Source organism: Schizosaccharomyces cryophilus, assembly GCF_000004155.1.
Source record: "Schizosaccharomyces cryophilus OY26 unplaced genomic scaffold supercont4.1, whole genome shotgun sequence".
Taxonomy (NCBI): Eukaryota; Fungi; Ascomycota; class Schizosaccharomycetes; order Schizosaccharomycetales; family Schizosaccharomycetaceae; genus Schizosaccharomyces; species Schizosaccharomyces cryophilus.
This window is the reverse complement of record NW_013185624.1, coordinates 661,773-683,734: the sequence shown is the minus strand read 5'-3', so window position 1 is coordinate 683,734 and position 21,962 is coordinate 661,773. Positions and strand designations below refer to the sequence as shown.

Here is a 21,962-nt window from a genome sequence, read left to right as displayed (position 1 = left end):
CTTCAATCTTTCTAAGAATGCTATACTAAAATTTTTTTTTTATTTTTTTCTTTGAATCTGTTGGAAGATGAATGATGACAAGATAACGAAGGCGATGTTTTCATCCAAACATGACCTTCCTGCATGTTCCTATTATCAGCAGCAAATGGGAGAGAAAAACGATTTAAAAAGCAGGCATTCTGATAGGTTCGTCCATTTCGTTTTAACCACGAAAATTTTTTTATGTTTACCATCTTTCCACATTTGCTCTTCTTCGCTTAGATAACTTTACCAACAATCGAACTTACATCTCCGCGAGGAAAGCAGTCACTTCCTAGGTACCATATTTAGAGGAATTTCACACATTACCAAGTGCAAAATATCAAGCGTCTCGTTTACAATTGCAACAGAATTCATTAGTTTTTAGGACTAACTTTTTCTGCATCTAAAACACATTCACAATGGCATCTTCTGACGTTATGTTGACTCACCTCAAGGAGCAAGATCCTACTGTTGCTGAAATTATGAAAAATGAGGCTGAGCGTCAACGTTCCTCCATTGTGCTCATTGCATCCGAAAACTTTACTTCTCGTGCTGTTATGGATGCACTTGGCAGCGTTATGAGCAACAAATACTCTGAAGGCTACCCTGGCGCTCGTTACTATGGTGGTAACAAGTATATTGATCAAATTGAAAGCCTTTGCCAAGAGCGTGCTCTTGCTGCTTTCAACCTTGATTCTTCAAAGTGGGGTGTCAATGTTCAATGCCTCTCTGGTTCCCCTGCAAACCTTCAAGTCTACCAAGCTATCATGCCCCCTCATGGCCGCTTGATGGGTCTCGATTTGCCTTCTGGTGGTCACCTTTCTCACGGTTACCAAACCGATACCAAGAAGATCAGTGCTGTTTCTGCTTACTTTGAAACTATGCCTTACCGTGTTGACCCCAGCACTGGCATCATTGACTATGATACCCTTGAGAAGAATGCTCAACTCTATCGCCCAAAGATTCTCGTTGCCGGTACTTCCGCCTACTGCCGCCTTATTGACTACAAGCGTATGCGTGAGATTGCTGACAGCGTCAACGCTTATCTAGTTGTTGATATGGCTCACATTTCTGGTCTTATTTCCGCCGGTGTCATCCCTTCTCCCTTCGAATACGCTGACGTTGTCACCACTACCACCCACAAGTCTCTTCGTGGTCCTCGTGGTGCTATGATTTTCTTCCGTCGTGGTCTTCGCAACCATGACAAGAAGGGTAACCCTGTTTACTACGATTTGGAAGAAAAAATTAACTTCTCTGTCTTCCCTGGTCACCAAGGTGGTCCTCACAACCACACCATCACTGCCTTGGCTGTTGCTTTGAAGCAATGTCAAACCCCCGAATACAAGCAATACCAAGCCCAAGTTGTTAAGAACGCTAAGGTTTGTGAAGAGGAATTCCGTAAGCGTGGTTATAAGCTTGCTGCTGATGGTACTGACAGTCATATGGTCTTGGTTGATGTCAAGAGCAAGGGCATTGATGGTGCCCGTGCTGAGCGTATCTTGGAATTGATTAATATTGCAACTAACAAGAACACTTTGCCCTCCGACAAGTCTGCCTTGTCTCCCTCTGGTATCCGTATAGGTACTCCTGCCATGACTACTCGTGGCTTTAATGAGCAAGACTTTGTTCGCGTTGTTGAGTACATCGACCGTGCTATCAACATTGCTGCTGATTTGCAAAAGAGCCTTCCTAAGGAAGCCAACAAGCTTAAGGACTTCAAGGCTAAGTTGGGTGAAGGTAATCAAATCAATGAAGTTGTTCAACTCCAAAAGGATATTGTTGAGTGGGCTTCCAGCTTTCCTCTTGCCCAGTAAAGAACTCAATCACGAATACTAAATTACACTACTTTAATAGTGTCTAGTATTTCTGATAATACTTAAAAACATCTCATGTACATTTAAATGAATGTTAAGCATCTAGTTCCGCAAGCTTGTTTCAAGTTTGGACATTTTATGTACAGTATCTTTCAACAGATCAGGGAACTACACTTTGCATTATTTTATTTTTTGGTTACGATTTAGCTTCAACTCTAATACTTCGTTCATTGACCTACCAGGATACTGGTAGTAATTGATACAATAATAATGTTAATAACTGCATCCTTCTAATACATTCTTACTTTTTTTTTACTTACTAATCTACCTTTCACTGTAGCATCGCAATATATATAACCTTGTACAAATGTTCGTTTCTATTGATAGTCTAATTACTTTCATATTATCAATTACAATGCCCAAAACTGTTAACCGTTTTAAATCTAAATCCCAAAAAATTTCCTTTTAATTATCCGCGTTTGTGAGCGTTACGTTTCATCTTTAGCAATGGCTTGTAAAGCAGCTCTGGCTATCGAAAGGTTGGACTTCAATAGTAATTTTTCTTTTCCTTCAACCAGCGGATTATTGCGTACATATGTTTTCAAAAACCAATCAACCTTAGAAGATAGGTTTTTCTCTGTTTTACATGTGTCCATAGTTTGCACCAACTGAATATCTTCCTTAGTTTCAACCAGTATATCAGATAATAAAACGAGAATAAATGTCTGTATTTGAGAATTCATACTCGCAAAATCAACATGCTGTTTAATGTTAGCTAAATGTACATCATAAGAAAAATCAACGTACCTTTAAAATCGTCAATGGCTGTCCTCCTTCAATCACCAGATATGCATACAATTTTGCTAAATTAAAAATCTTTCGCATAGGAACTTCATTTGTTTCGTTGTCATTTTCGGGTTGTAACTCATTGAAGAAATCCCATAAGGAAAATTGGAAAGATTTCTTCAAGTTATGTTGTCGAGTACAGCATTTTAATGCAACAAGAGCATAGAAAGGATTATACGTTTTTTCATTTGAAGCGCAATGTAAAATTACGTATGCAATTTCGGGTTGTTGAACTTTTTTTAAACGAAGTTTAAGAATTCGGTCCCAAGCATCAATATAGTCCTATATTAAGTTAGTAAAACAGTGAAAACCATAATCAATTTACACACCTCTGCTCCCATTAAAGCAATAAAGATTGAAGTTCGGACAGCTGTATTTAAGCGTAATTTCTTTGCCGTTTGCAAAAGTCTCGAGTGAGCAAGAAGCTCTTCGTTTCTCTTTCTTTCTTCCGCTATTTTTGAGGATGATGATGCAATATTATTTTCGACCAAAGGATCGCTCTTCCAAGAAGCACCAATTAACCACCAACGGCCCTTTGTTTCAACTTGTTCAATGTCTTGCAAACTGACACGCAACGGTTCGGTGGCACGAAGAGATCGACTACTTAGAGAACCCAAAAACTTTTTCAACTGATTCACTGATTCAGCTTTTAACTGAGAGTTTGCCATAGCCACTTTTGCCTTTTTGTTCTCTCTGAGGCTCGTTATAGACTCAACCATAAACTTTGTTCTGACAGAAATAGACGTTGGGTCAGCTGTACTCAAAAGAGAATTCATTTCCTGAATAATGTCTTGCAAAGCAGACGGATCATCACTTCGTAGTTGATTACCGCAATTGCGTACAATCTTTAGCAAAAGCTCAACATTCAACTCTGTCAACGACTTTAGAAACAAGCGAACAAAGTCATAGACTAAAATGCAAGAAACAAGTTGAAAATTGTAGAGTTCGACAAAAAATACTACTAAATTGGACGTTTCTTTATGGGAAGAAAGAGGTTCTTTCTCTTTGGATTTATAAAGACGCAAGAATTCGTCTACTAATGATTGTAGCAAGTAAGCTCCAAATTCAGGACCAATGGTACGATAAAGAGCAGTTGAAAGGGCAGCATAGACAATGACGAGTTGATCTAACATAGACTCCCTCGCCATAACCGTTTGCAGGATAAGTTTTGTTAAAGCGTCAGTTACAGAATGACGAGAGTTTTCCATATAGATAGCTTCAACCTCGTTAACGATAGAGCCTACATTCGCACTGGAAAGACGGTTTAGCAAACCTTGAAGACGCCTTCGTAGGCGAGTCAAATCGATGGAACCTTGCTCATCGGTAGAGGCCTTCTGACGAAGAGAGGGGGGAATGTATTTGCCAGTCGATGGTGTGGAAGAAACGGCCGGGAGATAAGGATTTTGACGCTTGGTTTTCTGCTGAGATTGAACACCCTCATCTTCAGGAGAAAACCCCTTAAACTCTTCTTCTTCTTCTTCTCCCTCGCTTGTACTTTCTGATTCTTGGTGAGACTCATCTTTCTCCTCTTCATTTTCCTCCTCTGACTCATCACTCTCTGGCTTTTCTTCCTCGGATCCCATAGATTCTTCATCCTCAAGTGGAGCCGATAAGCCATCACCTTCAAGACCATTCAAATCTTTATCCAAATCCAAGTCTTCTAGAATCCAACCAAATTCGTTGTCGATCTGAGACGTACGTTTGTTTTTGCCGCGAATTCTAAGTTTTTTTTCTAGCATTGCAATTTCCCGGTCATCCTCATCCAATGCAGCAAGTTGCTGTTTACGGATAAAGTCCTCATAAGAAGGAGAAGAATCACGTTTTGCCTTCTTTTTTTTTGGAAGTTCATGCGAAGCTGAGAGCATTTCTAAAGCATCTTCAGTTTCCTGTTCCTCTTTTCGAGCACGACGCGGTGGCTGATCGTTCACGGTTGCATTTTTCGTGTTTCTAGCGAGCTTTCGTTTTTCTCTATGAGACAATTCCCGTTTTCCGTTCTGCGCTCTTGAACCACTGTCTGATTATTGTTAGAATAAGAAATACAGCATTAATTCCTTACCGTTGTTTTCAATCTCGTCCAAAATACTCTTTGGAAGCTTTAATCCTGCCTTTTTTCTACTCTTTATGGGCCTCATTTTGACACAATGGCAAATGTTGAATTTGTCCTGGTGTTTGGCTCTACGCAACAAGAAATGTTTGGTTTGCTCAACACCTGAAAAAGCATCGAAAACTCAAAATTACGCGACAATATTCTTACGATATTTCTTTTTAAGAATAATGAAAAATAAAAAATAAAAAATAAAAAATCAACCGGTTCAATTGAAAAAACGGCTTTTTCCAACCATACGCGACGCGATAGCGTTCTCTCTTTGTAATTCCGTAAGTCTGTTTGCGTACTTCTTCCTAATGGTTAGCATAACTTTATATAATTTAATTATAAATGTTGTAAATCACTATTCCCAAACTCCTTTCCCTTTGGGATCGTGTACAAGAACGCTTTCTTTGAGAATTTCCATTCAGATCGCTGGATTAAATTGCCAGGCGCGTATTTGGGAAGATGATTTCTCGGAAATTAACAACAGAGCAGTTGATAGCCAGACGGATGAAAATTCGCTCATGGAATCATAAAATTGGAGCTAAAGTCGCGCCGCACTATTCCCCTTCAATGGGTGTTCGAAATCCGGCGCCTCCAGAAAAGTTGAGCTTGTCGTTATTATTGTCTTCGTATGCGCATATGGGCCATTCCACGTCTTTATGGAATCCTTTGACGCAACCCTTTATTTACGGAAAACGAGATGGCATTCACATTATTTCGTTGGATCAAACCATGGTTTATTTACGGCGGGCAATCTCTGTGGTAAGAGAAGTTGCCAAGGCCCAAGGAGTGATTGTTTTTATAGGAACACGCAATGGTCAAAAAGAATCGGTGGTGAATGCAGCAAAACGGGCTCGTGGATTCCATGTGTTTGACCGCTGGCTTCCAGGCTTAATCACGAATGCAAGGAATGTCCAAGGAAACCTCGGTGGTAAAATCCTCTCCATCAATGATAGTGGTAGGATAGTTCCTACTGAAGAGTCTCCGAAATTTGTTATTCCCGACTTGATGGTAATTCTTAATCCGTTGGAGAACCGTGGAGCTTGTTTGGAAGCTCAAAAGGCTTCTATACCTACAATTGGTATTGTTGATTCGGATGCGGATCCTAAGATGGTTACATACCCTATTCCAGCAAATGATGACTCGTTGCGGTGTACTGATTTGATAGTGGGTTTGTTGAGTAAAGCAGCCGAACAAGAGTATAATCAAAACCCTGACTTTGTAAAAAGCACAGCATCTTATCTTCCCAATGCTTAAATATATTCGCGTCTTCGCGTCTGTTCTATAAAAAGTTTTGCTTTGCTTATGATATCTAATCTACGCTTCATACTTAATCGTTTCCCATCTCCTTCTTTCAAATATTCACTCATAAATGGAAAAGATAGTATTAATTGAAAAATTAATTCTCTTAAAAAAAGATTAAATTAAGGTATATTATGCCAACGAGAGTAGCAGCAGTTTGCATCTTCAATTGGGTAGGAAAGTTTGGATCTACCGACATTCCTTTCAGAGAGTGGAAAAAAGGCACTACTCATAATTGCTCAGTTTTTCTTCAAAAATGCGTCTCAACTCATCGATTGTCATCCGTTTAGTAGATTTTCGATCTTGTCTATCCGTTACACTGAGGACTTGTTCTTGAACCTCTCTCTCACCAATAACAATCTCATAGTTGTAATTCAAAAGCCTCGATTCTCGTAATCTCTTTCCTAGAGACTGGGCATCGGCTTGGATATCTACGTAATAATAGGCTTGATTTAAGGGAGCGAAATGCAATTGAACCTGTTTAGAACCAGAAAGCTCCTTTTGAACTTTTTTCGTAAATTCCAACACTGGCTTACTTTGGTTAATTGGCAGAATAACCGCATGGCGAGGACTTAACCAAAATGGCCAATGACCATTAATATGCTCTATCAATATTCCCATAAACCGTTCTAAAGAGCCAAAAACAGCCCTATGGACGAGAACTGGCATTTTTTCATTTTCTTCAACAGTAGAAGAGCCACCTGCGTTAGTGCGATAGTACAATTGGAATCGTTGAGGTAAATGAAAATCAAGTTGGATGGTTGCCGTTTGATGCCATTTTCCGCGGGCATCTGCAACGTTAACGTCTATCTTTGGTCCATAAAATGCACCATCTCCTTCATTCAATACCCATGGTACTTCATTGTCATTCAATGCCTCCTTTAACGCATCTTCCGATAATTTCCAGGTCTCGAGAGAACCAATGGAGTCTTCTGGTCGTGTGCTCAAAAAATACTTTAGTTTGTTCATTCCCAATAAAGAATAGACATGTTTTATGAAGTGGAGTGTTTTTTTTATTTCAGATTTAATCTGCTCAGGTTCGCAGAATATATGACCATCATCTTGATGAAAGCAGCGGAGCCTAGTTAGTCCAGAAAGAGCACCAGAAGCCTCGTTCCTATGTAAAGGACTAAAATCTGCAAACCGCAAAGGTAAATCCCTGTATGACCGCTCTGTATGGGAATATAATAAGCAATGACCTGGACAGTTCATAGGCTTCAATCCATAAACAGAGTTCTTTTCTTCCTCATTTTCTTCAACTTTTTTACTTCCTTCCACGCGAAATATCTCTTTTTCGTAGTTTTGCCAATGACCACTTCGTTCCCATAAATCCTTTTTAAAAATCATAGGTGTCATGACTTCTTCAAAGCCTTGCAATCGATATTGGAGCTTTAAAAAGTCCACCAAACGATTGTAAATACGGGCTCCATGGGGTAAAAAAAATGTAGAGCCAGGTGACCTTGGATCCGTAATAAAAAGTTTCTGCCTTTGAGCTATGACACGATGATCCTCAAACGATAATTTGGAAGCATTGGAGTACAATCTAGGATGTATAATTACACCACAGCATTTTCGGTTGTTAAAACCGATTCTGAGATTCAGCTTTGAGGTGTGCCATCCAAAATTTGACAAAACCATTCTAAATTATTTCGTTTAATAAGAATATACAACCTTTATATCTTAGAAAATTAAATTTCAAGATACATTGAACCAAATCGCTAATATGTTTAAGAAAGGACTACCGCCGAGTAGTGTGCATTTGAAAACAGGTTCGTGTTCAGTACTTGATTTTAAAGAAATGGAAAGTTGTTAGACTTTTTTTATTTAATCAGAATTTTCATATGCAATAAGACTAAGACTGTTTACCTACGAATTACTAAAAAAAAAAGGACTCTGTAAACCCACTACCAATCATGACTAGAATTCGAAAGGAAGCTTAATTAAATTCCATTATAAAGAGTTTGATTAGAGTAATTCAATGTATTGGAGAGTAATAGCGAAGAGTAAATTACAAACATAAGGAAGGTCATACTGGAAGGTAGTAAAGCAATTAGTCTTCTCATTAATCGTAATGACGAATAAAGTTATAATAGAAAGTGATAGCATCTATATGTCCTTGGTAAGGCATGTTCTCGTTGACAGTATGAGCATTAAAGTCATCAGTGATTTCAGCAGCTCTGGGAGACACAGGGGTCCAGCGGTAAATACTCTTTGTTAGATTCCAGTAATGACGGGTGTCTGTGTTTGCAGGCATCAATGCAGGTGCGACAAGAGTCTGATTACCGAAAGTATACTTGATTGCACCGCCAAGTTTCTCATAAGCGGAAGCACCATTTCCATATGGAGAAACAGGAGAAGGTTCAAGAGTCTTCATCGTCGAAAGAGAAAACTGGCCGATAGCGTCAGGATAAGAAATAGCTTGACTACCATCAAAAACGGTAAGATTCAGATGATTCTCTTTTGCAAACTGACCCACGAGCTGTTCATAGTGGTCATACAATTGATTAAGGTTCTTCTCGACAGAAACACGATGATTCACATGAACAAATGTTTCTTCGGGTAATGCATTCACCTTTACGCCGCCGCGAATAACGTCGACAGCGATGGAAGTTTCGAAAAAGTAGCGTGTTTCTTTGTCCTTGGAAAGAATATCAGTCAATGCAGCTGTATCTTTTCTCAAAATTAAAGTACGGAGTCGTTCATCTATATCCTTACTATACTTGGCGAAGCATTCCAAGGAAGAAAAGAAAGGATTTTCGAGAACCAAAGATCCAGCGAAAGGATTTTCAATGTGTGGGATTAGCTTGCTCATAATACCGATGTTTGTGTGAGGAGGAGGGATAGAAGAATGGCCGCCAGGAGTTTTCAAGTTTAATACGACGTCCATATAACCCTTCTCTGCGACAGAAACAGCAGCAAAGTAAGTACCATAATACTCGGAAACAAAGCCGCCTTCGTCGAGGATAAGCTCAATTCCATCTTGACCATAAATCTCGTAAAGACGTTTTGCCAAAGGCAAAGCACTATGATACCCAGAGATTTCTTCATCAAAGCCAATTGATGCAATCACAGTGCGCTCTGGCGTAAAGTCAGAGGAAGCAAGCAATTCCAAAACTTCAAAAATGGCAACCAGTGAATTTTTATCGTCGGTAGCACCACGGCCATACACAACTCCGTCCTTGTAAGTTGCGCTGAAAGGAGGGAAAAACCATTTGTCCAAGGTAGCCTCTGCAATGGGGACCACGTCTTGATGGGCCATAAGAACAAGAGGTTTCAAGTCGTCGTTGGAGCCTTTATAGGTTATCAAAAGGCCATAGGTAGCAACGTATTCAACTTGTAACTTTTCAAAGATATTGGGGAAAATTTCGCGGAAAACGTCGTGCAAATCGCCGAAAATGTTCCACCGGTCATCTTCGCCAACATCGCCCAGATCATCGTAAGAGACAGTTGGAACGCGCAACACTTTTTGAAAACGTGCAAGGCTCTCATTCCAATATTCGGGCGAGTTGATGAAGTTAGAGCAGCTGATATCTTTGGTGTCCAAAAAAGGTTCTTTCGTAGAAGATACGAGTACAGGAGGTTGATAACAAAAAGAATCGTTAGCAACCCGTAAAGACTTAAGATATTGAACGCGATCCGGATATAATCTTAAAAAAACTAATAAACTCAACGTCGCATAGCCCAGGATAATAAACAGCAGACCATACAAGATCCTTTGACATATTAATTTGGACTTCTTCATCCATTGGGACTGCGATTGGGATTCCAAATCGACCTCCAAAGGTTTCTTTTCGATACTTTTCCTTCTTGGTGTCGTCACCAAATTAGGATCGCCCATTTCTTCTTTTATATCAAATCGTGGCAGTAACAAGAGTCAGTCGTATATGAAAAAGACACGACAAATTACAGCTTTTTAGCAATTCAAACTAGAAAATGAAGATAAAACTGAAGATAAATACAAAATTACGAGACTATAAAAAAAAACAAAAACAAAACAATTGAATCATTCAAAATCAATTCAGCAATGACCAAGAAAGACAAAAAGAAACCGAGAAAATGACCTTTTTATATCCCAGCGTAATCTCGCGTTTTATTGCTTTGAGATAGGGGAAAGGATGAAATTAAGCACCAATTTCTCTAATGTTGCGATTTATTACGAAGGATTCGTAATAAATCGCTAGATAAGTGTCGTTTCAACGGTTTCTCGTATCAACCTGGTATGCCAAATTTCATTATGACAGTATAGTGTGGTAGTGTTTTCGAGAGGATCGAGTCAATATGTAAATAAATAAACAAAGAGATTTCAGGAAGATATTTAGAAATTTAAAAAAAAGAAAAATAGGACGGAAGAGATGGGATACATTAAAAGAAAGAAATGAATTTTTTATAAATAAAATATTTTAATCGGTTAGGATGGTTGGAAAATTGTCTTGTAAGTTTCGATTTCTATTTGGAAGTACGAGGTCAACTCATAAAACTGACTCTCTACGAGTGTATGTATGAACAAAAAATAAAGAAAAAGAAAAAGAAAAGGAAAACAGAAGAAACAAGTAAATGGCTTGCATCTGTTCATGACTCGTGCCAACTTGTAACAACAATTGGTGCTCTCTTATAAGACTCCAAGATGAATTTGCGCAATCATTGTTTTGAATTAAAAAGGAAAATAAAAATTGATTATCTATTTTAATATGTATTGAATTGAATGAGTTGAATCGAAATACAACCGATGCATCTTCGATTCCTCTATAGATCCTATGTGATTTTTGTTTACATACCAAAAAATGCGATCACAAAGAAAAAGACGTATCTGGTTTTATTTTGGTTGGATTACAAGATTAAGAAGAGCAAAAGACCATCTATGATTTCTTGACTAATTATTATCAACTGTTGATTTAGAATTGCGGAAACAAATGTCATTTTCTATCAAGACTGTCTAACAAATTTTATTTTCAAACTATAATAAATGCTTTGCGTTTAAAATTTTATAATTGAATTTTGAAACGTTGAATACTCTGGAATATTGAATGTGTTTTCCATGAAAATCAACATATGCAACTCCTCGTCTTGAAATCACTAAATCAACAAACCAAGGAAAATGGAGCCCTATTTGCGTGTTTGTTTAGATTTAAATATCAGAAAGTTGTTTACTTGATTGTTTGGGGTTGCATTGATGGCTAATTCTGACAGGATATATGTTTGTTTACTTTGGATTTAGCCTAAACATATATCTTCAGTTTCCCTTATTCATAACCAACAAGAAAAAAGTCTCTTTTTTCCTATTCAAAGAAAAGAATAGATTGCAATTGAAACTAAAAAACACTCAAAGCACGGCTGCTTCTTTAGTTTCCTTTCCACAAAAGCTGGAGAAGCCTATTGTAAAGCCGCTGTGAGCAGAATTTAAGAAACAAGGTCCTCTCTCAAGGAAAAAGTATATTCATACACTTGCATCGATAAGCCAAAGTAAAATTACAAAAAAATATTGATACCTTAGACAATGGTGGGAGGTGCAGACAACCTACCTTCTGAAAGCAGTATAACCAATGATTCAGACGATTTTGAAGATTCTATGGATTTCGCAGATTTTCCTGCAAGAAATGATGATGACGCTCATTTCATTCAGAACTTCTCTGCCTCAGGTCAGCCATCCTCCAAAGATCACAAAGGATTTATCCACCAAGAAGCTTGGGAGGAGGAATACACTCCCCAAAACAATGCAGAACTTCCCCATCCGTATGCGGAAGGATACGTTGAAAGGTCGAAATCCCAAGAGGCTGAAGAACTCTTCTATCAAACTGATGACGGACTTGTGTTTTCATCCACAAAGCCAGAAAGAAAATACCAAAATTTCGATAACAGCTACCAGGAAATCCCTGATTACATCCATGAAGCGTCGGGCTATACTCCTGAGATCCTCAGCGACTATGCAGGACTCATGGAGAACCCTGGTATGTATCCCAGAGCAATCCATGGAGAAAAGGATGCTGAAGAAGTTTATTCTACAAGGTTTTCGTACCTCGATGCGAAAAATCCGTATCCAGCTTGGATATCAGAAAACATGATTCCTTTGACCAAAGAGGAAATCCTTACCATATTTGAAGAGCTCCAAGGAAAGTTTGGTTTCCAAAAAGACTCAATGTCAAATATGTACGATTTTCTTATGGTTTTACTTGATTCGAGAGCTTCTCGAATGGATGGAACAAATGCATTGCGATCGCTGCACGCAGATTATATCGGTGGTAGAAACGCTAATTACAGAAAATGGTACTTCTCTTCCAATATGGATATTGACGACTCTGTGGGCTTCCAAAATTGCAAATTCACAAAGGCCGGTCCAAAGTTGGTGCGCGATAAGTCTAGCAAAAAGAATAAATCCAAGAAAGAAGAGTCTGACGTAGATGAAGAGCCAAAAATTGAACCAATGAATTATTCAATGGAGAAATGGGATACTGTTATGAAAAACCTGACTCCAGAAGCCCAAATTCGTCAGGTTGCCCTCTACCTTTTATGTTGGGGAGAGGCCAACAATATCCGTTTCTGCCCAGAATGCTTGTGTTTTCTATTTAAATTGGCAAACGATTACATGCAATCAGATGAATACCGCATTGACAAACCTCCGGTCCATGAATTTTACTACCTAGAAAACGTGGTGACACCTCTCTATAACTTCATCAGAAACCAACAATTTGAAGAGTTCGAGGGCAAATTAGTTCGTAGGGAACGTGATCATGCTGAAACTATCGGTTACGATGACATGAATCAGCTATTTTGGTACCCACAGGGAATTAATAGAATTGTGCTGATGGACGGTACCCCGGTCTTCTCTCTGCCAAAATGGGAAAGGTTTCATAAACTCAACGAAGTGGACTGGAACAAGGCATTTTACAAAACCTTTTACGAAAGCCGTTCCTGGTCACATTCATTGACGAATTTTAACAGAATATGGGTCATACATTTCACTACTTATTGGTACTACACAGTCTTCAACTCTCCTACCATCATTGAGAAAAATTTTCGTCAGTCCATTGGACCGAAGCCAATTCAATCATGTCAATGGTCTTCTGTAGCTCTTGGAGGAGCTGTTGCTACTCTTTTGATGATTTTTGCTACTATTTTTGAATGGGCCCATGTTCCTCGAAGGTTTCCCGGATCAAGTCCGCTTTTTCAACGTTTCTTTTTTCTCTGTGTTATTTTAGTGTTAAACATTGCTCCTGCTGTTTTCATATTTTGGTTTTCCGATGAAGAACAGCAACGCTCAGGAGGTAGATTGACAGTAGCGATCGTCCATTTTATCTTTTCCCTTCTATGCTTTCTTTACTTTGCAATTGTCCCTCTAAATGGCCTGTTCAAGTGGAAAATGAATTCGTTTTCACGAAGGTATCTCGCAAATCGATATTTTACCTCGGATTTTGCTCGTCTACAGATCAACGATATGTGTGTTTCATGGGGTTTATGGGCTCTTGTTTTTGCCGCAAAGTTTGCAGAATCCTATTTTTTCCTGACTTTGTCTTTTCGAGATCCCATTCTTGTTTTGAGTACCATGAAACCGTACTTTTGCGAGATTAAGTGGGCGGGATCTTACTTATGTGTCTTACAACCGAAGATCATTTTGAGTGTTATGTATGTAACAGATCTTGTTCTTTTTTTCCTTGATACCTACCTTTGGTATATTTTAGTCAATACTGTGTTTTCCGTCACCCGCTCTTTTTTCTTAGGTATTTCAATTTGGACCCCATGGAGAAATATATTTGCTCGCATGCCAAAAAGAATTTACAGTAAAATTCTTTCCACCCCGGAGGCGGATTCCGTGTACAAACCGAAAGTGCTAATATCTCAAATCTGGAACTCAGTAATAATATCCTTGTACCGAGAGCATCTTCTAGCGGTCGAGCATGTTCAACGTCTGATCTATCATCAAGTCAATTCTCTGGAGGGAGATGGAACTAAAACGTTAAAGACCCCTACATTTTTTGTCTCTCAGGAAGATTCTTCTTTTAAAACAGAGTATTTCCCGGCACATTCAGAGGCTGAAAGACGACTCTCTTTCTTCGCTCAGTCGCTTGCTACTCCAATTCCTGAACCTATACCGGTGGATACTATGCCTACGTTTACAGTTTTAGTTCCTCATTACGGAGAAAAAATCCTTCTTTCTCTTAAAGAGATTATAAGAGAACAAGATAAGCTTTCAAGAGTCACTCTGCTTGAATATTTAAAACAATTGCATTCTCATGAATGGAAGTGTTTTGTCCGTGATACTAAGATTCTTGCTGAAGAGGATGCTTTAACCCAGCAAGACTTTGGCGAGGACGATGTAAATGGAAAAGCGAATGTTTTGAAAGGTAAATTTGATGACTTACCATTCTATTGCATTGGATTCAAAAATGCTACTCCTGAATATACTCTTCGTACTAGGATTTGGGCCTCGTTGAGAAGTCAAACTTTGTACAGAACAGTCAGTGGATTTATGAATTATTCTCGCGCGATTAAACTTCTTTATAGGGTGGAAAATCCTGATGTGTCTCAGCTTTTCGCTGGACAAATGGAAGCTTTGGAATATGAGTTAGACCGAATGGCGTCCCGCAAGTTCAAAATGTGTGTCTCTATGCAAAGGTATGCAAAGTTTACTTCTGAGGAAGTAGAAAACACAGAATTTATCCTTAGAGCTTATCCTGACTTATTAATCGCATATTTGGACGAGGATCCTCTGGAGGAGGGTGAAACTTCTCCTAAATTGTATGCGGCACTTATCGATGGCTATTCGGATATCAACGAAAACATGAAAAGAATACCAAAGTATAGAATTAGACTATCAGGAAACCCTATTATGGGTGATGGAAAGTCAGACAACCAAAACATGGCACTTCCTTTTTATCGAGGAGAATATATACAGCTTATAGATGCTAATCAAGATAACTATTTAGAGGAATGCTTGAAGATTCGAAGTATTTTGGCTGAGTTTGAAGCCTTTAACTCACCTAATAATGACCCTTACGAAGAAACCCAAGAGCCTTATCAAAACAACCCTGTGGCTATTATGGGCGCCAGAGAGTATATCTTTTCAGAAAATATTGGAATATTGGGTGATGTTGCAGCTGGTAAAGAACAAACATTTGGCACTTTATTTGCTCGCACCATGGCTCAAATTGGTGGTAAATTGCACTACGGTCATCCGGATTTTTTAAATGCCATTTATATGACCACTCGTGGAGGTGTTTCAAAAGCTCAAAAAGGCCTTCATGTTAATGAGGATATCTACGCAGGAATGACAGCCTTACAACGCGGTGGCCGCATTAAACATTGTGAATACTATCAATGTGGTAAAGGTCGTGATTTAGGATTTGGATCTATTTTGAATTTTACTACAAAGATCGGAACTGGTATGGGTGAACAGATGATTTCACGGGAGTACTATTACTTGGGAAGTCAGCTTCCTTTCGACCGTTTCCTTTCATTTTACTATGCTCATCCAGGTTTCCATATTAACAATATTTTCATTATGCTCTCCGTCCAATTGTTCATGGTCGTTTTGGTCAACATGGGAGGAATATATCATGTTGTTACTGTTTGCAATTACGATCATAATCAAAAGTTAACTGTGAAAATGAGACCAGATGGCTGCTATCAGTTGGATCCTGTTATGAATTGGCTTAAGCGGTGTATCATTTCAATCTTCATCGTGTTCTTTATCTCGTTTGTTCCGTTGACTGTCCAGGAATTGACGGAAAGAGGTGCATGGCGAGCAATGACTCGATTAGGTAAACATTTTGCTAGTTTTTCACCATTATTTGAAGTATTTACTTGCCAGACCTATGCCTACTCCGTGATAGCTAATATTTCGTTTGGAGGTGCTCGCTATATCGGTACGGGAAGAGGTTTCGCTACAGCAAGACAATCCTTCGCGTTGCTATTTTCAAGATTCGCAGCTCCTTCAATTTATTTGGGATCTCGTACATTGTTTATGCTTTTATTCGGAACACTGAGTGCCTGGATACCTCATTTAGTTTACTTTTGGATATCAACTGTTGCTATGTGCATTAGTCCCTTTTTGTTCAACCCTCATCAATTTGCGTGGAATGATTTCTTCGTTGATTATCGTGAGTTTGTGAGATGGATGTCTCGAGGTAACTCTCGTTCTCACATGAATTCCTGGATTGGCTATTGCCGGTTGACAAGGACTCGTATTACGGGTTATAAGAGAAGGGTCATAGGAGCACCTCCTAGTAAGACATTATTGGATACGCCTAGAGCCCGTATTGGTAATTTGTTTTTTAGCGAGCTGTTTATTCCTTTCCTTCTCGTCCTGGCAACAACTATACCTTATTTGTTTATTAATTCACAACCGGGCAATCCAAATCCAGAAAAAGCAACGAATCCCCTTTTGCGATTTGTTATTCTAGCGTTTTTGCCGATAGCCGTAGCAGCAGGTATTTCGCTTTGTTTCGCTGGAATGGCATGCTTAATGGGGCCTTTGTTGGGTTTGTGCTGTAAGAAGTTTGGAGCTGTGCTGGCGGCGATTGCGCATGCTGTTACGATTTTCATGTTTATACTTATTTTTGAGGTATCATGGTATTTGGAATCCTGGAGCTTACCGAAAACGGTGCTTTGTATGTTGTGTATAATATCATTACAGAGATTCTTTTTTAATTTTCTACAAATTGTTTTTCTTACTCGAGAATTGAAGCATGATGGTGCGAACTTGGCATGGTGGACCGGCAAATGGTATTCGAGAGGATTAGGATTTCATGCGTTGTCACAACCATCTCGGGAATTTGTATGCAAGTTTGTTGAGTTGAATATGTTTGCTGCAGATTTCTTTTTAGCACATTTGATATTATATTTGATGTTACCTATATTATTAATACCGTTTATTGACAAATGGCATTCTATGATGTTGTTTTGGCTTCGACCTGGCAAACAGATCCGTCCGCCAATTTACTCAATGAGACAGAGACGATTGCGAAAGCAAATTGTTCAAAGATATGCGTTTTTATTTTTTTCTATGTTAATTGTATTTCTTGCATTAATCATTGTGCCGTTAACAGTTGGAAAAGGTTTGTTGTCAGATTTTAATTTGGATATCTTGGACACCTATGGTCTTATTCAACCAGTCGATCGAAACTGGACCGAAAATGGTACCGATATGAAGACAGTTGACGAATGAGGTAAAATAAAAGAGATCGAAAAAAAAAGCACGAGTTCTATTGCTTATGCCTAATAATTGAAGAACCCAAGTATTTGAAACTTAAGAAGATCCTATGTAGATGAAATGTTTTTTATTTCATCAGTCAGTTTATATAATTACTGAAAGAGTTTGTTGTTTCGAGACTAAATCACTTATTTTATTAGATGAATAAATAAAACAGTTATCAAACATGCCTATGAATGAACTAAGAGGAGAATTACAGCTAAGTTTCCACCACGCTGATGGCCACAAGATGATACTATAGAAATAACACAAGAAACTAGTAAGGAGGCAAGCACGACCGTAAAACGAGCCACCAAAAGAAAGCACCACGTTTTTTGCTTTTGTTTACACTCTCAGGGAACATTTCTGTTGTTACCTTTATCGGGAAATGGTTGTTCCTCATGACGAATCCTGTTACTGATAAGATATTAAGATGAAACGCAGCTCTTTAACTGAAAAGGTAAACATTTTGAAAGCAGTTTGTTCGTGGTAAGCAAAACGATTCATTTGAGAGACGTGTCTTTTCTTTTACTGATCGTGAAGGATGAATGATGACAAGAAAGCAATCGAAACAGGTAATCGTCGGCTAAAGCAAGCTTGGTTTCCATAGGAATCATTGGATAAGCTTTCGTATAGCGTATTGGAGGAAAAAAAGGATCATGCCTAACGAAGCCAGCCCAGCCCGCATCTGCAGAAAAGGTCATTCTTTCTCATTGTTGGTTGCACTGACAAATGACCTTTGCCTTTGACTTCGCTTTGTAATTCATATATGAGAGGTCTCTTATTGGCCGATGCCATATGTTGTAGGATAAAGTAAACAGAGGAAAAAAATGGTCTTTATAAGAATCTCAGTAATTTTAACTTATTTTTGAGTAGTAGAGCTTGTTTTATTTGTTGTAGTTTTTTTTTCAGAACCAACCGGCTAAATTGGGACTCTGAGGAGTATATCAATGAAAAATATAGAAACAACAGCTCAAAATTCAAAAAATAATAAATTTCAATGAAATTAAACTATATCAAAATTCTGAATGTTTAGACTACTTGTGAGCGTTTAGACTTCCAATCGGAAACGAGGTAATTGTTTAGGTTGCGTTGAGGTGTTACACAACTTGCCTATAACCAACAACCTATTTGTATAAAAAGCAAGCCAAATATACAGATTTGGGTGTTAGAATTGGCATAATCCAACATGTTTTGTAATATTTCTAGAGCTCCTGGTAAAGTAAGTAATAAAAAAAAAATATCTAGTTCGTTGGATTCGTTCTTTGTATTCGCTCTCGGAAGAGCTGGCCTTTGAATACGTCCAACGGAAAAGATGGGAAGCGGTGATATAGGTATTCTGAATCTGTTACTAACTTGAACTCTTTCTAGGCGGGCTCGCGTTTATTTACGGTATGTGGTTTGTTTGCCGATACCTTATTTAAGAGAAAGGCATCATTTCGTGAAGTCATGTTGTTTGATTGGGGTGGTCTTTCAATAGTAGGCTGTCGTATTCCTACGCTTGGTTTTCTACCGTTATCAAGTTTATGATGCCCTAAAATTTGGTGTTTTTACAAAAAGAAGAACGCTTTCTAACTTTTGTGTTTTTAGCTTCCTGCTGCCAGAAGTTTTTCTTCTGCCCCCATGCGTTGCTCGATTGGCTCTCGAAAAGTTTCCATGAGTAACTTTGAAAAGGTAAGTCTTTCTTTGATATCTAAGGCATCCTCTCTGTTTTTGACTTTATGCCAAAAATGCTAACTCTGCCTACAGAACAAATTTATCAACTACCAACGTATCCAAGACAATTTGGATGTTATAAAGAAGAGATTGCAACGCCCTCTCACTTACTCAGAAAAAATCTTGTATGGTCATTTGGATGACCCTGTAAACCAAGATATTGAGCGTGGTGTCTCCTACTTAAAGCTCCGACCCGACCGCGTTGCTTGTCAAGATGCCACCGCCCAAATGGCTATTTTACAATTTATGTCTGCAGGAATGCCCGAAGTTGCTGTTCCCACCTCTGTCCATTGCGATCACTTGATTGAAGCTTTCTCCGGTGGTCCCGAGGACTTGGAGCGTGCTAACGTCACCAACAAGGAAGTCTACAACTTTTTGGCCAGTGCTTGTGCCAAGTACAACATTGGTTTTTGGCGCCCTGGCTCCGGTATTATTCACCAAATTCTCCTTGAGAACTATGCCTTCCCTGGTGGCTTGTTGATTGGTACCGACTCTCACACCCCCAACGCTGGTGGTCTCGGTATGGCCTCCATTGGTGTTGGTGGTGCTGATGCTGTCGATGTTATGGCCGACTTGCCTTGGGAATTGAAGTGCCCTAAGGTCATTGGCGTTAAATTGACTGGTCAAATGAGCGGCTGGACTGCCCCCAAGGATGTTATTCTCAAGGTTGCTGGTATTTTGACTGTCAAGGGTGGTACTGGTGCTATTGTAGAATACTTTGGCCCTGGTGTCGAATCTCTTTCATGCACTGGTATGGGTACTATCTGCAACATGGGTGCTGAAATTGGTGCCACTACTTCTATTTTCCCTTTCAACTCTCGTATGTCTGAGTATCTCCGTGCTACCAGCCGCCCAGACATTGCCTCTTACGCAGAACAATTTGCTCCTGTCATTGCCGCTGATGAAAATGCTCCTTATGACGAAGTTATTGAAATTAATCTCAGTACCTTAGAACCTCATATTAATGGTCCTTTCACTCCTGATTTGGCTACCCCGGTTTCCAAATTCAAGGATGCCATTGCTGAACACAAATGGCCCGAAGAGCTTAAAGTTGGTTTGATTGGTTCTTGCACCAACTCTTCTTACGAAGACATGTCTCGTGCCGCTTCTATCTGCCAGCAGGCTATTGACAAGGGTATCAAGACGAAGTCTCTCTTCACTATCACTCCTGGTTCTGAACAAGTGCGTGCTACTTTGGAGCGTGATGGTCAATTGGAAACCATGAGAAAGGCTGGTGGTGTCGTTCTCGCCAACGCTTGTGGTCCTTGCATTGGTCAATGGAAGCGTACTGATGTTCAAAAGGGTGAGAAGAACTCTATTATTACTTCATACAACAGAAACTTTACTGGTCGTAACGATGCTAACCCTGCAACCCATGCCTTCGTTACTTCTCCCGATATTGTTACTGCTATGGTGTTTGCCGGTAACATGAATTTCAACCCATTGACTGACACCTTGAAGGACAGCAATGGTAATGAGTTCAAGTTTGAGGCTCCCAGCGGTGCTGGTCTTCCTTCTAAGGGCTATGATCCCGGTGTTGATACTTATGTCGAACCTAAGTCTGAAAATGTTCAAGATGTTGCCATTGACCCCAAGTCCCAACGTTTGCAACGCCTTGCTCCTTTCAACAGATGGGATGGCAAGGATGCTAAAGGCTTGAAGATCCTAATCAAGAGTAAGGGTAAATGTACTACTGACCACATTTCTGCTGCTGGTCCTTGGTTGAAGTACCGTGGTCATCTCCAAAACATCTCCAACAACTATATGATTGGTGCTGTCAATGCTGAGAATGGCGAAGCCAACAAGTTGAAGAACCAACTTACTGGAGAATATGACACCGTCCCCAACGTTGCCATTTCTTACCGTGACAACGGCATTCGCTGGGTTAGTATTGGTGAGCAGAACTTTGGTGAAGGTTCTTCTCGTGAACATGCAGCTCTTGAACCCCGCTACTTGGGTGGTACTGCCATCATTACCAAGTCTTTTGCTCGTATTCATGAGACCAATCTTAAGAAGCAAGGTTTGTTGCCTTTGACTTTTGCTGATCCTGCTGCTTATGATAAGATTACCCCCTTTGACACTGTTGATATTGTGGGCCTTCCTTCTTTTCAACCCAGAAAACCTTTGACCTTGGTTATTCATCCAGCTGACGGTTCTCCTGAATGGAGCACTCCACTGAACCACACCTTCAACGAAGACCAAATTGCCTGGTTTAAGGCTGGTAGCGCCTTGAACCACATGGCTGACATGCATAAGAAGCAATAAACTGCACTGAAAATCTTTTTCAGTTTGAAAAGTTTAAGGTTTTGTTGAAATGATTCAAATAAGTTGGATATGTCCGACTCAGATTTGCTTTTTTTTAGCGATTGATGGACTCCCTCCCCTCCCCCCTTTGCGATCTAATTTTGATTCAACGGTTCTTGAGGATGTCCTCGAGAAGAAAAGTTAAGGAAAACGATAATTTAATAATGCCAGCAAATGAAATATGCTTAAAATAAATGTTGGAGTTTTCATGTTTTCTATAGCTGTTTAGTTAGTTAAGCCTGTAGAGATTGAAGATTGTCTTGTAGCAACTACTGGTAGGTAAAAATAAAGTTTGTTTTCGTTTTCGTTATTGCAGTGATATAATAATTATTTTACAATTGCTATCAGCCTTCGACACTATGCCTGAGTGGTTAAAGGGATAGACTAGAAATCTATTGCGGTCTCCGCGCGCAGGTTCAAATCCTGCTGGTGTCGTTTTTGCCTACATTTTTTGTCTCTCCAAAAGTGATATAGTATTTGTAATTCTTAGTGAATATAAATTTAATAAAAGAAAGAATTATGAGAGAAAAAAGGATTGTATCAATGGTTGCTTTTGTCAGTATGATGAGCAGTAGAACTAAAGTTTCAGATATCTCAACAAATGGAAATGAATTGCCGTAAGCTCCCAAAGAAATGCAGAATTGAGGCGCAATTCGTACCTACGAGGATCCAAGGCTTTTCACAA

General features: G+C 39.2%; 8 protein-coding genes and 1 non-coding gene across 9 annotated transcripts; 6 read left to right on the top strand and 3 right to left on the bottom strand.

Moving 5' to 3' along the window:
- The first annotated feature begins 312 nt into the window (after positions 1-312).
- On the top strand, positions 313-2,194 carry SPOG_03868 (glycine hydroxymethyltransferase). Its single transcript, XM_013166132.1, has one exon. The coding sequence runs from the start codon at positions 441-443 to the stop codon at positions 1,833-1,835; it is 1,395 nt and encodes a 464-aa protein (XP_013021586.1). The 5' UTR covers positions 313-440; the 3' UTR covers positions 1,836-2,194.
- SPOG_03867 (eIF4 binding protein) lies at positions 2,178-4,855 on the bottom strand. The gene is made up of 4 exons (XM_013166131.1): positions 4,738-4,855; positions 3,011-4,695; positions 2,643-2,963; positions 2,178-2,596 (listed from the first exon to the last, which is right to left on the bottom strand). Exons 1-4 carry the CDS (start codon positions 4,811-4,813, stop codon positions 2,324-2,326), a joined length of 2,355 nt encoding a protein of 784 aa, XP_013021585.1. The 5' UTR covers positions 4,814-4,855; the 3' UTR covers positions 2,178-2,323.
- A 291-nt stretch (positions 4,856-5,146) lies between these two features.
- SPOG_03866 (ribosomal protein subunit S2) lies at positions 5,147-7,820 on the top strand. The gene has a single exon (XM_013166130.1). It carries the CDS (start codon positions 5,236-5,238, stop codon positions 6,028-6,030), a length of 795 nt encoding a protein of 264 aa, XP_013021584.1. The 5' UTR covers positions 5,147-5,235; the 3' UTR covers positions 6,031-7,820.
- Positions 6,016-7,845, bottom strand: SPOG_03865 (threonine-tRNA ligase). Its single transcript, XM_013166129.1, has one exon. It carries the CDS (start codon positions 7,711-7,713, stop codon positions 6,301-6,303), a length of 1,413 nt encoding a protein of 470 aa, XP_013021583.1. The 5' UTR covers positions 7,714-7,845; the 3' UTR covers positions 6,016-6,300.
- A 35-nt stretch (positions 7,846-7,880) lies between these two features.
- Positions 7,881-10,322, bottom strand: SPOG_03864 (vacuolar carboxypeptidase). Its single transcript, XM_013166128.1, has one exon. It carries the CDS (start codon positions 9,911-9,913, stop codon positions 8,138-8,140), a length of 1,776 nt encoding a protein of 591 aa, XP_013021582.1. The 5' UTR covers positions 9,914-10,322; the 3' UTR covers positions 7,881-8,137.
- A 1,247-nt stretch (positions 10,323-11,569) lies between these two features.
- Positions 11,570-18,100, top strand: SPOG_03863 (1,3-beta-glucan synthase subunit Bgs2; the record flags this gene model as incomplete). The annotated part of the gene is made up of 1 exon (XM_013166127.1): positions 11,570-18,100. One exon carries the CDS (start codon positions 11,570-11,572, stop codon positions 17,231-17,233), a length of 5,664 nt encoding a protein of 1,887 aa, XP_013021581.1. The 3' UTR covers positions 17,234-18,100.
- A 346-nt stretch (positions 18,101-18,446) lies between these two features.
- Positions 18,447-18,994, top strand: SPOG_03862 (aconitate hydratase; the record flags this gene model as incomplete). Its single annotated transcript, XM_013166126.1, has 3 exons — positions 18,447-18,479; positions 18,629-18,649; positions 18,848-18,994. The coding sequence occupies 3 exons, from the start codon at positions 18,447-18,449 to the stop codon at positions 18,992-18,994; spliced, it is 201 nt and encodes a 66-aa protein (XP_013021580.1).
- Positions 18,995-19,587: 593 nt separating this feature from the next.
- Positions 19,588-21,388, top strand: SPOG_03861 (aconitate hydratase). The gene has a single exon (XM_013166125.1). It carries the CDS (start codon positions 19,601-19,603, stop codon positions 21,236-21,238), a length of 1,638 nt encoding a protein of 545 aa, XP_013021579.1. The 5' UTR covers positions 19,588-19,600; the 3' UTR covers positions 21,239-21,388.
- Positions 21,389-21,630: 242 nt separating this feature from the next.
- On the top strand, positions 21,631-21,712 carry SPOG_16120. The gene has a single exon. It is a non-coding gene; the product is annotated as a tRNA-Ser (tRNA).
- Positions 21,713-21,962: the final 250 nt, after the last annotated feature.

Excerpts from the sequence above, each read along its gene's own strand:
- SPOG_03868 (XM_013166132.1), top strand. The coding sequence starts at position 441 with ATGGCATCTTCTGACGTTATGTTGACTCACCTCAAGGAGCAAGATCCT.
- SPOG_03865 (XM_013166129.1), bottom strand. The coding sequence starts at position 7,713 with ATGGTTTTGTCAAATTTTGGATGGCACACCTCAAAGCTGAATCTCAGA.
- SPOG_03867 (XM_013166131.1), bottom strand. The coding sequence starts at position 4,813 with ATGAGGCCCATAAAGAGTAGAAAAAAGGCAGGATTAAAGCTTCCAAAG. Across the intron at positions 4,696-4,737 it reads GGACGAGATTGAAAACAACG|ACAGTGGTTCAAGAGCGCAG; the intron begins GTAAGGAATTAA and ends AACAATAATCAG. Across the intron at positions 2,597-2,642 it reads AGCCATTGACGATTTTAAAG|CATGTTGATTTTGCGAGTAT; the intron begins GTACGTTGATTT and ends AACATTAAACAG.
- SPOG_03861 (XM_013166125.1), top strand. The coding sequence starts at position 19,601 with ATGAGCGGCTGGACTGCCCCCAAGGATGTTATTCTCAAGGTTGCTGGT.
- SPOG_03866 (XM_013166130.1), top strand. The coding sequence starts at position 5,236 with ATGATTTCTCGGAAATTAACAACAGAGCAGTTGATAGCCAGACGGATG.
- SPOG_03864 (XM_013166128.1), bottom strand. The coding sequence starts at position 9,913 with ATGGGCGATCCTAATTTGGTGACGACACCAAGAAGGAAAAGTATCGAA.